The following is a 15,600-nucleotide window of genomic DNA, read 5'->3' on the forward strand; positions in this document are numbered from 1 at the left end:
TAACTATAATACTTTTTATTATAGTAGTAGAAGCAATAATATTATTGTTGATTAATCAGTAATATAATAAGTTTATTTCTTGTTATATATCAATTTATTTAGTTTTCTTTATTATTTATTTATTGGGAGGTTTTCAGAGTTCAACCTGTTTCCTTTAGGACCCGGGGGAAGTCCCTGATGTGCAGGTCAGATCCTCCTCCTCCTCCTCCTCCTCCTCCTCCTCCTCATCATCAGCTGTTCCGGCGGTGCAGCAGCGGATCCCCGGACCCAGACTCTCTCCTCTCCGCCTTTTCCTCTCCCTCCCCTGGAAGGGTCCATGTAGCGCCCCGCACCGTCCCGCACACAGACAGAAGATGAAGATGAGGTGCGGGGTTCATTTCATTTCTGAAACTTTCGCTCACTTTGTGTCAGAGTAAAACCTGAAAATCTGTGAACGCGTTTTGTCCGCAGGTGTTGCTCTCGGCTGCAGCTCTTCCTCCGCTGCGTCCTGCTCCTCATCCTCCCGGCTGCGTCGCAGTGGTCAGGTAGGAAAACCTGCGGCTGCTGCCGCGTTTCCACCGCGAACCTGGACAAGATAGACAGACTCGCTCATTTGCGCTAAACAGTTTAAAACTAAATGCAAACAATCAGTTTAAGCGTTTAAAAGTTTGCAGGATTTTTTTCTTCTTAGTTTTTGCAACTCCCCCCCCCCCCCAACATCCTGCATCTGCCTCAGACTTTAACGGTAAAATATGATTATTGACCAGATTTTACTCAAATCTAAGCTTCAATGTTTGGTAGATTTTTTTTCTGTCCTCATTTGAAACCATGTTTGGCATTTTGTCTTTCTTGCTGTTCTGAATCTTTCATCCTGAACGCTGGAAATCCATCTTAGGAAATGTTTTTGTAACAGATGATGGCGAGTGGAAACGGAGAGGATGACGTTTAGTATTTGGTTGGCTCTTCCCGCGTTTCCCTTACAAAAGAGCGCAAAACTTTGTCAATACTGCGCCAATACCTGCATCTTTCTTACAACGTACATAAAACAGTCGATATCATGTAATATCATTTGTTAATTTGTTTTTGTTGCAAATGTGCACAAAACTGTGACAATGTTCCGCTAATGTTGAAAAAACACAATTTTACTGTTGAGGTGTTTCCATTAACTAGTAAATGCAGTTAAAATCACACAATAATACTTTGTTCACCATTAAAAAAATCATTCTGCGCCATCATCTTCCTACCACTTCCTGTCGTCTTCTTTGTCGTTTCCGCTGTAGTAAAAGGGGTTGTTGATTATGTGATATGATAAAACTGTTTCCATTGCAGTTTTGCAAATTAAATAAATTTCAATATGACCGAAAAACCCTTATCTTAGTGCCAACACTTTTTATTGGAAAACAAAGGTTTTGTTGTTTTATTTTTAAAGAAAATTGGCATGTTTATTTTCCTAAATGTCAATTGTATGGTCAATGGAAATGCAGCTCCTGATCACTTAAGGGTCCAGACGATGATTTGTTGTGGAAACCACATTAAAGCTGCATGCTTTGAATCTTCTTCACCTCTTTCAACCGGAAAATGTGGAGTGTTACCCTGCGGTTTGTTGGGATCGGGTGGAGAATCGGTCCACAGGAAGACCAGCAGCTCTGACTCAGTGTTTCCCATTGCTAAGCTGGGTCAGGAATCCCTATTGTCATGTGATCTTTGACATGCGCCCAGCGGGACGCCGCCGGGGGAGGGGAGCGGCTGCGACGGACCCCAACCGTCCCTTTTAACGGCCTGCTGTCCTCTCCTTTCTGGGCCAGCGGGACGGACGTTGGAAAACAAAACAGAAAAAGAGGGAAACTCTGCTGGACTTTATCTGCTAATCATGGATGAAAAGTTGAGTTTTAAAAAGTTTGCATTGTTCTAATAGAGCCTGAAGCTGCAAATCCTTCACAAAATGTGTAGTTAGGGAAGAAAAAAGAGAAAAGCCACCCCATCTGGTCAGGGATAAAGTCTGATTTCCTGCACCAGTTCTGTTCACCCAGTGAACCTTGTGATGTTTAATTCCTGGATTTTCTAGTCATTAAACCTGCTTACGCCTAATCTTCCTGCCTGGAAGTGTCTCAAGTCCCATCGAGCGTTTGTTTTGTCGTATTGTGTCAGCTGCCGCCGTTTAGAGAGTTAATTAGACTGAAGCTAAGTAGATGTTTGCAGACTGACAGTGGGCTTATTGTGGCTGTAAGCCTGCGTTTCTGGGTGGGAGGAACATTAAATGTCCAGTTTAGGTGCAGATCTGATGACTGACCACCCAGATCTCACACAGACATGATGGTGGACGGTCATCTGACGGTGGAAATAGTGAATTTACATGAATCTGACTCTTTAGCTCTTCGGATCCGTCTTTAGACCAACATGACGGCAGCGCTGGGTCAGGTTTGGTGCTCCAGGCGGCTCTAAATTGGTTCCAGCTTAGCCCCCATGTTGCTACGTCACTAAATGTCTCTCCTAATATGTCATTTAAACACCCCTGAAAAACATGAAGGATTTCTGCAGTTAGTCCAGTTAGCTGCGAGCTAACCAGGTTTCCACCCAGATGTTTGACTACTTACTCTTCCATCACCTTAATCCTTTACAGATTATCAATCAGGTTTAAGTCAGGACTCTGTCTGGGCCCATTCAAAACGATACATTTTGAATGGGCCTAGTGGAGCTAATTTTTTAGCTTAGCTTAGCTCTTCAATAAAGTTCTACTTCTGCGGTGAAATTTTGACTGTTTACGCTCTCATGTTCTTCATTGTTAGCGTCAGTTAAACACCGTGTTGATATCACACGTTAGCATTTTCACTAACTTTGAAAATGTTGAGCGCGTTTAGCTTCCCTTAAATCTTTCCAGACAAGTTCTAAAGCAGAAATTCACTGAACTCTTATGAACTTGAATTGATTTAGAGATTAGTGTTGAAATTTTGGATATCGACAGTTAACTCGCTCACGTTCTTTAGCAATACCACCAGCTAATTATGTGGTTGTTTTTAAGCCTAAACCTGCTGAGGGAATGAATAATTTTGGGTTTTCTGAACTCCAAGAAGAGCTCAGAGACCAAAGAAGAGTCCAGAACCGTAAAGGACGGAGTAAGTTTACCGTTTTCTTAAGAGCTCTGAGTACCAAATTCAGCCCATCTGTAATGCATAGGAAGACTTGTATGTCAACATCCAAGTCATTCATTGAAAACACATGACCCAGTTAGCATTGCAGTGTTAGCACACCTGGAAACATAAACAGCTGCCTTTGGTTTGATTTAGCTGGTTTTCATCTTCGGAAATGTGGAGGAAGGTGAATCTGGAAATTTCTAGGAAGACGTTGTTATATTTTGTCAGATCACTTTCCTCCCACATGAAGAAACTCCTGAAATCTGTCATTAAAAAGGTTAAATATCTTAATTTTAGCTGCTGGTGGAGTATGACTCCACACAAGGCTTTTGTTAAGTCTCCTACACAGACAGGAAAACACCCAACCCTCCACATGTGCTCACACTCATGTGTTCATCCACTTATGGTTTTTACAGAATTTCTATAAAACTACAACATTAAGCTGCTGCCACTTCAGTAGATTAATGTTCAAAAATATCCAAAATGAAAAGTTGTCACAACTCAAACCACCTAAGTTTCTTAGATCTTTACTGACTTTCCTGTTGTTCTGTCTGCTGGTTGATCTAATAATTCTGTAAAATAGATCATTTATAATCAAAAATCGAGACGGTTTAGGCTTATTTGGAGGAATGTATGTATGTATATATTTGAACCTGTATGATTCTGACTGTGGATTAGAGAAAATTTACCATAAATTAAAAACAAAGCAAACAGTTTTTGTTGTGTGCATATAAATTAGGGGTGGGAATTTTTTACTAACTCACGATTTGATTAAAATTCGTGATGATTTCTGCTTTAATCGGTTGGAAAGGATCCTCATGATCTGCTTTGCAAGGCAGAATGACAAACTGAGACGTTAAGGTGTCACGTTTATTACATTTTAAATATTACGCCATGTTTAGCTGGAATTACTCCGTCCCTGCTTCCTCCATTTTGTTGTAACGAAGTGTCACGTAGAGAGCGCTTCGCCCCATGAACAACAACGTTGCATTTTCCATCCAGAACTTTTTAGTCATTTTACAGCGTTTGTAATTGTAAAAAATGTGCGTAATTTGTCACCAAATCGGAAAAACACTTCGTATTAATATCTCCTGCGGATACAAACACCAGAGAGCGAACTATTGATGTCGCTCTCCAATCGTATTTCTGTGAAGACATTCAGGGATTTTCTTTTCTTTTACGTTGCAATAATGTAGTCAGTGACATCTTGGATACTTAACGGCTGAGGTTTTTCCATATAATATGTCGTTAGGTTTTATATCTTTTTCTTTAGGATACAAATGTACCACAAACTCTCTTTCCATTCCTAAAAGTTCCTAAAACATAAACAAAAACTTTCTGTAAGAAGAAAAGAAAAAGTAAAAATACATTCAAACTATTTGGACTATTTTTGGGATATTTTCATGGTGTAATAAAGTTTCCTGGCAGTTTTAATTGCTTTTTTTGTGTATTTAGTCTGAATGGTTAATAAAGGGACATTTTCATATGCATCTCACACAAACAAAAACATGAAGTTAACATCTCGGCTTTCAACCAGTTTCTGCACCAAAGGGTTAAGAATGTATAAACACGTTTTCAGTGAGGCTCTTTAAATGTGAACATATTTTAAATAGATATTTGCTGTTGTTATGGCTGTATGCAAAATAAACAGGGGTGTAATTACTGACTTATTGCGAGGTATCGCATGTTTTGTGCATTTCTGCTTAAAACATGGCAACAAACTTCTGACCCATCGCAACACGGCGTACTGAGCTCCGGACTCTGTGACGTCGCTCTGCTCTGCTGTAGCTTAGCTCCAATATGTTTCCAAGGTGATCAATCTTCATTTTACAGTTTTTTTGCACAGTAAAGCTCATGTGCACTTCTGTTTTTCTGGGAATTTGGTAAAAACCAAAAAGTCCAAATGTTTCCCTTGAACGGAGACGGGACCGGCTGAATCTCTGATTTTTGTAGCTTCCTCCGCGCATGCGTTCCGTCTCCATGGCGACGTGAGGACGTTGCCTCAGACAGCGGATTTATTTCACTGTAAAAATTTCTACACTGATTTTAGGACGTTTTTAATCGATTCTGAATGAACGTAGAGTTGAACTCGTGTCTGTGTTTGTCCTGCCTTCGTTTTGAAAGCTGCTGACAGCTGTTATTTGTATTTCTCGTTCGCGCTGCCCTCAGATGTCGTCCTCGATGTCCAAATGTCGGGTTGACGGCTGCAAAATACAGAGGAACTGGGTAATTACTGGCTGTGCACTGAAAGAAGAGGATTTGTCGAGCACTCGCTCCAGAACTAATGGCACCCTGAGTGCCGCTTCGCCTCTCAGCACCTCTTTCCTGTTTCAGGTGAAACCTTTACTTATTTGCTCGTCTTTCCCAGGTAATCCAGGTAACACTCAGCACAAGGTGTGAAGCTCTGCAAATTACAGGACTCTACTGTATATACATGTTTTCTATTCAGTTCTGCAGATCTGTGTTGACTGATCTGAGTTTTTACTTTGTTTCGTCCATCTTTGTGGTATTTTGTGTTTGTCTGACTCCTCCTTCATAAACCTAACCGTTTTAACTCCACCTTGTTTCTTCACTCGTTATTCGCAGCATTAGAATCTGAAATTACATTTATAGTTCGATAAATTAAACAGAATTCTGCAGCACATCTACATGTTAAGGTTTTCAAAGTCAAGCTAGCATAACTTTGACTTCCCTCTCCCACGATATATATATATTTTTAATTAAAACTCTTTTTCTGGCTTTATTAGTTGTCATAGTAGCAGAGCTTTGCCTCCCTTCTTCTTTTACATAGCATGCTTACATTCAAGATGCTTGGCAGCTAAAACCAGTGCTAGTCATCGTCAGCGAGCCACTTTTTGCGCTCCAGCAGGGAGATGCGGGGTCGGATCTCGCGCGAATGACGTCACATTGCCAGGGGTCTATAGAAACAAGTTTTATCGGAATTGGCAAGTTTCCATTAAGCAAATTTATTTTCATAATTTGCGCAATTCTATGGCTAATGGAAACCCAGCTGGTGTTTTCTTGTCTTGGTCAACATAAATCAGGAATGGAAAACGAGTTGACTGGACATTACTGGCTAGCAGGTGTTGCAGAAGTTAAAGATCTTTCTCTCCAGTTTCTGCGGCGAAAACTAGAGAATTCATTAGACGTAAAGCAGGGCACACTTTTCCTCCGGGTGGTCAGCTCGTCTGCTGCCTTCAGTCTGGATGGGAGCTGGTTTCCATGACCACCAGGTGCAGATTATTCCCCCACAAAGCAGCGTTTGGCTGAAGCGGGGGAAACCGGATCTGTGTACCTGGCACTTTGTCCCGGTCTCCAGCTTCAGGTCGTGTTCACTAGTCTTCTTTGACAGCCTGCTGAACACAAAGGGACATGAAACCAGAGACCCTCTCCCCCCACCCCACCAACTCCAACCTTCACTCCATATTTTCCTTCTCCGGTTCTAGGAAATGTATACCATCGGCTTTTCACTCTCCATGATTTATGGCCAATGCCAACACTATAGACCGCTCTATGTCTCTACTGGTGATGTGATCCTTTTAGTATTATCAAAAAGATGCAAACGGCGTTAAACCCAAGCACCAGCTACCACCCATTTCCCCTTTTTAATGAATGAATAGACCATTCAGCATTTCACGAGGCCCCTCTCGGGAATGCCATTGTGCATTTTGAACCTCACTTTGCAGTTATATCCCTCCTTTTTTGCTCTCCACGTCTGCTTATCTTCTGATTGACTCTCATGATGTGTGTGCCGCTTTTCAGGGCATCCTTGAATTCCACTCATTCACCCGTCCTTCAACAGCGGCCGTCCCGTCTCTGGAGGCACTTACCCTCACAAATCTCACACCATGGGGGTGTGAACTGAGGAGAATCCTATGGGACAGGGAGATTACCACCAAGGCCACAGATCTTGTGACAAAAGAGGGATTTTGCTGAGTCCGAGACTTTGGATTGAGTTTTTTTCACCGTAAGCATCAGAAGGCTGGAAGGGAAGCCTCCAGGTGCGTTTGGTTTGGACGAGTTAAGCTTTAAAAGCCAAAGAACGGAGAAAAGACTCCAGCAGGGCCTCTAGACGTCGCTGCTTGCGTCTTGTTTTACACAAAACAAATAATTTGGTTCCTTCTAGCTGTGAAATGTGAATCGGGAGCTTGAGGACAGTTAAAATCAATTCACTGACGTCATCGCGTGATGAAGATGCGTCACTTTGCTTCCCTTTTCGACATCAAGCCCAAGTTGAACGATTTCATACAGAGTTTTGTGCCAGCTGTTGTCTGATTGGTCAGAAGTTTGTTGCCATGTTGCGATGGTGGTATTTCACTTCAACTAATCCATTTTTGTATTTGCAGGCATCGTAAATACGGAACGTTTCTCTGACGCGGGGAGGAATTATGTACATTGTCTAAGATTCCCCAGGAAATAACTACAAAGACTATCAAATGGCCAAAAACTCCTGAATGGAAATTACAACGTTGGCGTCCATGGAGGAGTTTGCAGAAAGGTGGCGCTCGCTACGCGACACTTCGCCAAAACAAAGCGGAGGATGCAGGGAGGGAGTAATTCCATCTAAACATGGATTAATATTTAAAATTTAATAAATATGAAACTTTACTGTCTCGATTTGTCATTCTGCCCTACAAAGCGGACTGGAGGAGATCACGAGGATTCACACTGAGATTAAAGCAGAAATCAAAATTGATTTTGAATCAAATTCTGGCCCCAGAAATTGGAATCGAATTGTGAGAAAGTAAACGATTCCCACTCTGCTATGTTTACATTTCACTGCTAAAAGTACAACTCTTTGCACTCTTTCCTGTTTTTCCCAAGGTGGAGTGTTTCTTCAACACAAACAGCAAACACTGTCTGCTCTGGTTTTGGCATTTCGCTTAAATACTCGGCTTCTTTAACCGCTTCTTATAGCCGCAGGCGACACGAATACTTTTTACAGGCGAATTATGTGCACTTGTACAATTTCCTCTACAAAGACGGATGAAAATTGCTACGTTGTCGTCCACAGAGGAGCCCGTCTCTGTAGCGCTTCGTTGGAGCAAAACAGTGGGAATGAGTGTGCCGAACACCGAAGTTGTGTGAGAACACGAAGGTACGGCTCGGGTTTGGATGAAGTATGGGAAAGACTGAAGGCTCCCACATTTCTCCTTCTTTTCCTCTAATCCAAATGGATACTAGCAAGTTAGATGGGTTTGCTGGGAGTCCAACCCCGTTTCTTCACCACAGTTCAGCTTAGCTTCACCAGGTTATTATACGGTGCAGGCGGAGCGCTGGGCGCCTGAATGGTTATGCTTCATACCCTCTGACATCGTTCTGGTCCAGGTGGTTCAGTGCCATCAGAATTAGAGACGGGAAAGATTGTAGACTGTAAACATTTAGAGGTGCTTTAAAAGATTTGTAAGGCTTTTGGTCCAGACAGTGCCATTATTGGCAGGTTATCAGACATAGATAACCTGAGTAAACCCAAGAAGCAGTTTTCAAATGACAAAAAGCTTTTTAGGTCACAAATTAACTGTGATTGAACCATTTCATGTAAGAGGTTTAGCCAGACTTAGGTTGCTTAATACCTGAACTGCAGATGTCAGAAACTATTGAAATAGTACATCTGATGAATGAAAGATTTCTAAAAGCAACATGTTATCTAAAAAGATCCCATCAAAATTAGTAGAAAAAACAAAGTCAATAGCTGAATTTCCATTGACCTTAAAATTGCTCAAATTGGAAATACGAAAATGGAAATACGGCATTTTTGAAAAAAGCTTTTGCACTAGAATGATTTGTTTTTACAGCTGTGTCAAAATTTGTGTATTTCACAAAACACTTTTGAGTCGCATCAACAAACGGATGTTACTACTGGCAGAAACTACAAAGAAGATAAGAAGAGATCAAAGGATGTTTTAATCTCTTATCACCTGAACAAATTAGATTTTAATCACGTTTCTTATTTAGAAATACCACATTTGTTAAATTGTGTTTTTTCAACATTTTTAATGGAATACCAAAAAAGTTTGCACACATTTGAAATGGAAATTCTCCATGTGTTCAAGGGAAACTGATTTATCACAGTTGATGACTATCAGAAATCCAGCAGGAGAACGTCCAGTCCAATGTGGCCTAGCCAAAGCCTGGACTCCAATCCAGTTAAGATGCTGTAGTTTGATGTTAACACTTGGCTGGTCCACTCATCGTTGTCCTCTCCATGAGTATATGGTGTCCAGGGTTTGTAGCGTGACCGTTAGCTTGCGCTGTTTGGTTTCCTCCTGACATGTTGCTGAGCGTCATGGTGAAATATCTACTTTGGTCTGATGTGGCCAAACGTCGTCATTCCAGAAGTCGTGTTTTATTCAGATGCAGCCATAAATCACCTGATCCTGTTGGTTTTAGAGACACGACTTTCCAAATAGCCATACCTGTTCAGTGTTTGTCTAATTGTCCTGTCATGAACTTTAACCTTTAACCTGCTAACTGAAGCTTGTAAAGTCTGAGACGGAGCTCTTTTCTTTTCTTTTCTGGTCCACTGGCAGCTTTCTGAACCGTTTTCCTCTTGGGAATAATCTTTCTCTCTGAGTGATGATGGACTTTAGACAGATTGAATCTGATTTTATTTTCCAGATCAGTTTTTGTTTATTAACAACACCTAACACTGACATTAAGCTGGATAAAAACTAAGCACAGTTTTAGTTGCATTAGCGAAACTATTGTTTACGATTGGTGTTTCAGGGTTAGCTTTGCCCACCACATCAGTCTTGCAGGTGTATGTTGGTGTCACTGAAGGCTGCTTCATTATTAATATTTCAGCTTTCACCTACATACATCACCACATATCTAATACATTTTACAGCCTTTCTATTTATTTCTGCTCGGATTTGTTGCTTGTTTCTAAAACAAAAACTCAAGTGTTTTTCATTTCTCATGCCTCATTTGTGGGAAGAAATATCCAGCGATTGCACATTTCAGTCTGCATTTCCTGGTAGCTTAAAGGCTTTCCGCCCCCACAGCAGAAATTAGCAAGTATTAGTGGAAAAATGCCTAAAAGGAGGCCAGGATTGCAAAAGTTGGTGAGGCTTCAGTAGGATTAAGCCGTTGGGCTCTGCTGAGCTGCAGGCTCCAGGAAAAAGGAAAAGGTCACTCTTTTCTTCATCAACACATTTAGTTGCAGCTGTAAAACTGACAGCAGTACAGATGACCTAATTATCTATTCTTTCATCTCTTATGTTGCTTTTAAATCCATTTTTAAAAACCGGTCAGACTCATTACTCTCTCCAGTTTAATCCCAATCACATGGACTATAAACGGCGTTGCTTTGCCGAGGCTGAAGCGGAGTTAGACCGTGACCTCTGCCATTTTTTTTTTTTTTGAGCTGAAGTGGGCAGTCTGGGAACAATAACCGCTGGCACCCTGGGATCTGCTAATTGAGGGACCTGATATTGTCTGGCGGATGAAAGCCTTCTTTGTGGTATCTCCCGATCTGCTGTATCACCCCGCGGCCGCCGATAGCCGCGGTAGCCATGACGCCATCCCCCTCCCAGCGCCATCTGCATTCTTTGTCGGGGATTTAAGTGTCAATTGAAGGTGAGGTGTAATATTTCCAAAACGACTGGAAGAATGTTCCAGTTGGACGTAAAGATTTGTTCTTGAACATGACTGAAAGATGAGTTCTGCAGCAGGAACGGAGAGAGATCAATCTTTGTTTGAATGCATACGCAGGTGCGCAGGTAGCAGCATTTTTCCCCCTGATTACAAAGTCCAAGGCCTGTAAAGGCAGGCAGAGGTTTTACATGAAGTGTGTGAAGAAATGATTTATTGAAAAGGGGAAAATCTGGAGAGAGACTCGGAAAAGGGCTCTTCTGTTGAAATGTTAAAACATATCAGGGCTTTATTGCTGGGAGTGAAAGTTTTCACTTTTTAAAACCCTTTTTAATTTTTAAAATTCTGTCTGTTAAAATTCAGAAAACAATACAAGAAAATTGTCTTTGGATGCTTCCTGAAAGGGGCAGTTTCATTTAAAATCGACTGCTTTTAGTTTTCATCATGTTATAATGTCATTCCCTCAAAACAGCGTAGGACGCCTACAGCAAGTTAAACCAAACATGTTTAAAGACGGCTGTAAAGCCGCTTCATTTACCTCTGCAGTTTGAACTTGGGTCTTGGTTTGACATCAGTTCTGCTTCTTATCACACTTTCTCTCTTTTTAACCGTTTAAATGAAGAAAGAAACAGAAACAAAACAAAATGGAAAAAAATTTAATTACATTAAAATGAAAATTCAACTTTGTAGTTGAAGTTGGCGTGGTAGCATTAGCTTCCACTAAATGCTGTTGGATTAGCATGTTAGCATTAGCATTCACTCATTAGCACAGATAACAATTTTAGCAAACTCCATGTACTTGTGATGATTATTAATAATCTCTATTAATGAAGCTGCTTCAGTAGCTAAAACTTTTCTCTTTAGTTAAAATCTGTGTTTGGAAACAGCCATTTCTGAACTAAGCTAAGCTAAGCTTGATCCAGACTCTCTTCTGGTAATTTCTCTCTCATCCAGTGGATAAAAACCAACTTCTTCCAGGAAACCTGCAGCTGTTTAAGACGTTGTGGCTGTGCAGCGCATCTCCTTTGAGTGTTTGATACAAGCAGGGATAAATATTTAACATCCTTTTTAAGTGTTTAGCATGAGGCTGTTAGGTGGTCAGCGTCCTGTGTAAGCCACAAGGGAATCCTAAGAATGCCCTGGAGGACAGAGGCGGGTCTCTGTTTTAATAAATAAAGTCCTGGAGTTCTGTTACTTGGTCCGAAGCCTCCGGCTATTATTGGTTTTTCTCCTTAGCTTTCAGAACGGCACCTTGTAGCTCAGCCGCTGCAGATTTAAGCACCTGTAATGACTCTGCTGTTAGATTGACTAGATTAAGCAACACTCAGAAGCTCCCTGTGAATTACACCCGAGGGCATCCATGTCTGCTAAACATCTGAGTCAGGTTGTGGCTTTTAAATGGATCATATTGTTTCTCTGACGCGTCTTTGTCTAATTATGCTCCTCCAACGTGGCTCATTTAGAGAAAAATGCTCATTAAATCTGAAAAACCACTTGCAGGTATTGGCTGGTCCCAAATTAGCCGCTTGCTGTTTTGTTCTGGAGAGACAGAGGTTTGGACTTGTCTCATCTGCTTCTTAAACTTTTGCTGTTTGTGCATTAAAACCTCTCAACAGATTGGGTTAGTCACTACCGCTTTCTTTGTTTCACCGGGGTTTGTTTAGACGATAAAATCTGACAAGTCCTTACGAGTTTTTCACATTGATTTGAGCAGGAAAAGACATAAAATATTTTTAAATAAACCGCTGTCTTGTCTGCAGCTCCTCCAGCAAAGGATAATTTGCTGGTTCAGCATTTAGAAGTTAAAATTTAAGATTAACAATACAAAGAAAAATCAAAAACTACAATTAAGTCATTAAACTTAAATATTTGTCTCAGTATGAGCCAGAGAAATAATTCGATTGATTGTGGGCGAATCCAAATCTGGGCTCTTTTATTGAGAAAGATGATCGTCCAAACCATGAATTTGAAAACTTTGTGTTTTAAATTATCGACTGTTTCTCTTTAGTTTCAGCTGAACGACATGCTGCTGTAGCGCTTTCACATTGTTTGTTTGCTTCTTTTGCTAATTTTGAAACATTTCTTCCAGTGGAGAGAACATTTTCCCCAATCGGCTAATACGCTAACAACAGAGCTAATTTTTCACTTAAAATGCTAAAAGCTCTGATTTGTGTATCTGTTTTGTAAACTTTCAGTTGAATAAACTGATGTTTTCCTCCCTCACATTTAGCTTCCCCTAAGCTAATTTTTTTTCAGAATAACTTTTAAAGCATTAATATACTTGGCTATAAACTTTCAGTTGAATAAAGTTTGACGTTGGTGTTGAAGTTTTGGTTTGTGCAAATAGACATTTATCTTCATGCTCTTATTTTGAAGTAGGTGCAGACTGTTTACACAGCATTTCCTGTCCTAAAGTTCTCTATCTTTTCCCCCAATAACTTTAAAACAAGAAACATTCAGGAACTAAATAAAACAGACAGTAGAGGACAAGATGTAAATACAATATCTCAGAGGAGAACGGCAGAAAAGCACCTTTGGCTAAGCTGTTTGAATCTCATGTTTTCTTTTTAGACTGAAATAAGTTTGCAGCTCTCATATTGTGAATAACTACTAATCAGACCTACACACCACCCCCGTCCCACACAAACTAAGCTTTAAAGTTGATTTCCTGACATTATTGGACAGCTTCTAATGCAGCACTGTGATGAAAAAGCAACAAAGGCTGCAAGACAAACAAAGGAAAGCAGGGTTTTACCTGTCAGAGTCTCATTTAGACACACAACCTGAGTCATTTTACAGGCTGCAACTCGCTCTTAAAGCCACTGCAGAGACCTCAGCATGTTAAAGCACTTTGCTGTTTGAGGTATGCATCTGCAGGAGCCTCCCTCCAGCTGCAGAAACCAGCATTAAGCCGTATAGCCTCAGAGTTTTCTAATAAACACGGTTGCTAATGTCTTTAACTACCTTTGTGTTGAGGAGGGAAGTGCACAGAAACTGTTGGCAGCGCTGACATGATGGATTATTTCATTTTGCTTCTCTTTAACCTTCAACTTCATGTTTAACCTGAGGGCAAGTCAAGTCAAACCTCCCCTGCTGCAGGGCCGCGTTAAGCTAGCAAAAACCCTGGCTGCTCTCCAAGCGTCACTACATCACGGCAGGTTCACTACGGGAGGTGAAGCGTCCACAGGCTACAAATTATGCCTTGATAAAGTCAGCAGGCGGCTAACAGGCTGCAGTTTTCCTACGTCTTTACTGGACAAAACATCTACACAAATCAGCGCTTAACATTTATCTGGAAGAGTTAGCTTAACAGAAGCTAAGTACGCTAAACAATTTCACACTGAAGTGTGAAGTGAAAAATTAGTTCTGCCGTTAGCGCATACTAAACAAAAATGTGAAAGCAAAATAGCGTTTAGCTGAAGCTAATGCTAAAGAACATGAAGGAGGAAACAGCTGATTGTTGATGTTTGAATTTATTTAAATAAATTTTAGCCTGAAACCTGTGCTTTAGAATTTATCTGCAAAAATTTTGTGGACAGAAGCTAAGTGTGCTAAACAATTTCAAACTTATTAAAAATGCTAAAGTGATAAGAAAAGCGGAAGTGTGGCCTCTGCTGGAAGTAACATTTTCAAAATTAGGAAAAGCACGAAACAAAAATGTGAAACTGAGATAGCAAAATGGTGTTTATGTGAAGCTAATGCTAAGCAGTTGGTCGTTATTTAACTGAAAGTTTACAAAACAACCAACTTAATTAACACTTCAGAATTTGAACAGAAAATTAATTTAGGGGAAGTTAAGTACGCTAAATGTTTTCAAAGTTACCAGAACGCAAAACAAAACATTAGCTTTGTTACTAGTGGATTAGCGGAAGAGTTAGCGCCGCTGGTTAAAGGCGTCCCGGCTGTGCAAACCTCCACCAGCCCTGCAGAGATATCCAGTTACCTGCTGAGGTAACCAGGTCTGATCTGACCTAAAAACCTGCAAAGTTGGAAAGTTTCCTTCTTCTTGCAGTTGAAATGTTTCAGTCTTTTGCTTTATTTTAAGCTCACAGACGGACGACACCATCGCTGCTACGGACTGCACCTTTAAGGGTTTCATTTTCTTTTCAGAGTAAATCACGAAGCTGCTGGGGCCTCCGAGGGTCGCTGCAGGGTGAGAGCAAACCAACAAGCCGTTTTAACCAGTGGTGGACACATGTCCGCTAGTAGCAGAGCTAATGCTTCATTTAGCGCTTCTGCTAACTTTGAGAGTCATACTTAGCTTGGGCTATCAGTTTAGCATTAGCTTCCTCATAATACTGTTAGTAAAGCATTTCAGCATTAGCAGACCTGATATTTAGTCAGTACTATCAGTGCAGTGAACTTTAGTGCCCACCACTGGTTTTTACGTTATAAGGAAATCCAAAATTCGTTTGGATGAGATAAAAAAATAATTATGAGATTTATTTCTTTTTAAAACCAAAATATCTTCTTTTTTAGAAAAGAAAGGTGGTAGCAGTAAATCAGCAACAGCTGTTGGGGTTTTAAGAAGAAACCGGGTGAGGAGTCAGAGGAAACCCCTTTATGCCTTTCTAAGAAGTCATATTTTATATCCCGTTATGAAAAGATACATTCCTGAATTTATTTCAGTTAAACACTTGTGTAGGTTTTAACAGATGACCATGAGAACATTTACTTCATCCTCAGATGTAGGAGGCGTCCAGTTTCATTAGCTGCCCTGAAGCCATTTTCCCATCCGTTTCTGCATTTTATCTCCTCTGACTTCATAAACTCCAGCCTCTGAATGCCCTTCCTGTAACAATTTGTAGCTGTCCAGGCTTATGTACTTTCTGTTGTTGAATGGCGCATTGTTTGTCTGGAAGGAGAACGAGGCCACACACATACAAACATCCACTCC

The 15,600-nt window shown here is 40.7% G+C and overlaps 1 protein-coding gene across 1 annotated transcript in view; it reads left to right on the plus strand.

Annotated features, from left to right (window-relative positions):
• The first annotated feature begins 150 nt into the window (after positions 1-150).
• The window catches only part of col18a1a (collagen type XVIII alpha 1 chain a), a 71,707-nt gene continuing 56,257 nt past the window's right edge, over positions 151-15,600 (plus strand). The window contains exons 1-2 of the mRNA XM_088003207.1: positions 151-364; positions 451-524. Coding sequence (XP_087859333.1) covers positions 354-364; positions 451-524 — 85 coding nt within the window. The 5' untranslated portion in view covers positions 151-353. The remainder of the gene's footprint in view (positions 365-450; positions 525-15,600) is intronic.

Source organism: Poecilia mexicana, unplaced genomic scaffold (assembly GCF_051168715.1).
Source record: "Poecilia mexicana isolate PSO_F unplaced genomic scaffold, ASM5116871v1 scaffold_2, whole genome shotgun sequence".
NCBI lineage: Eukaryota > Metazoa > Chordata > Actinopteri > Cyprinodontiformes > Poeciliidae > Poecilia > Poecilia mexicana.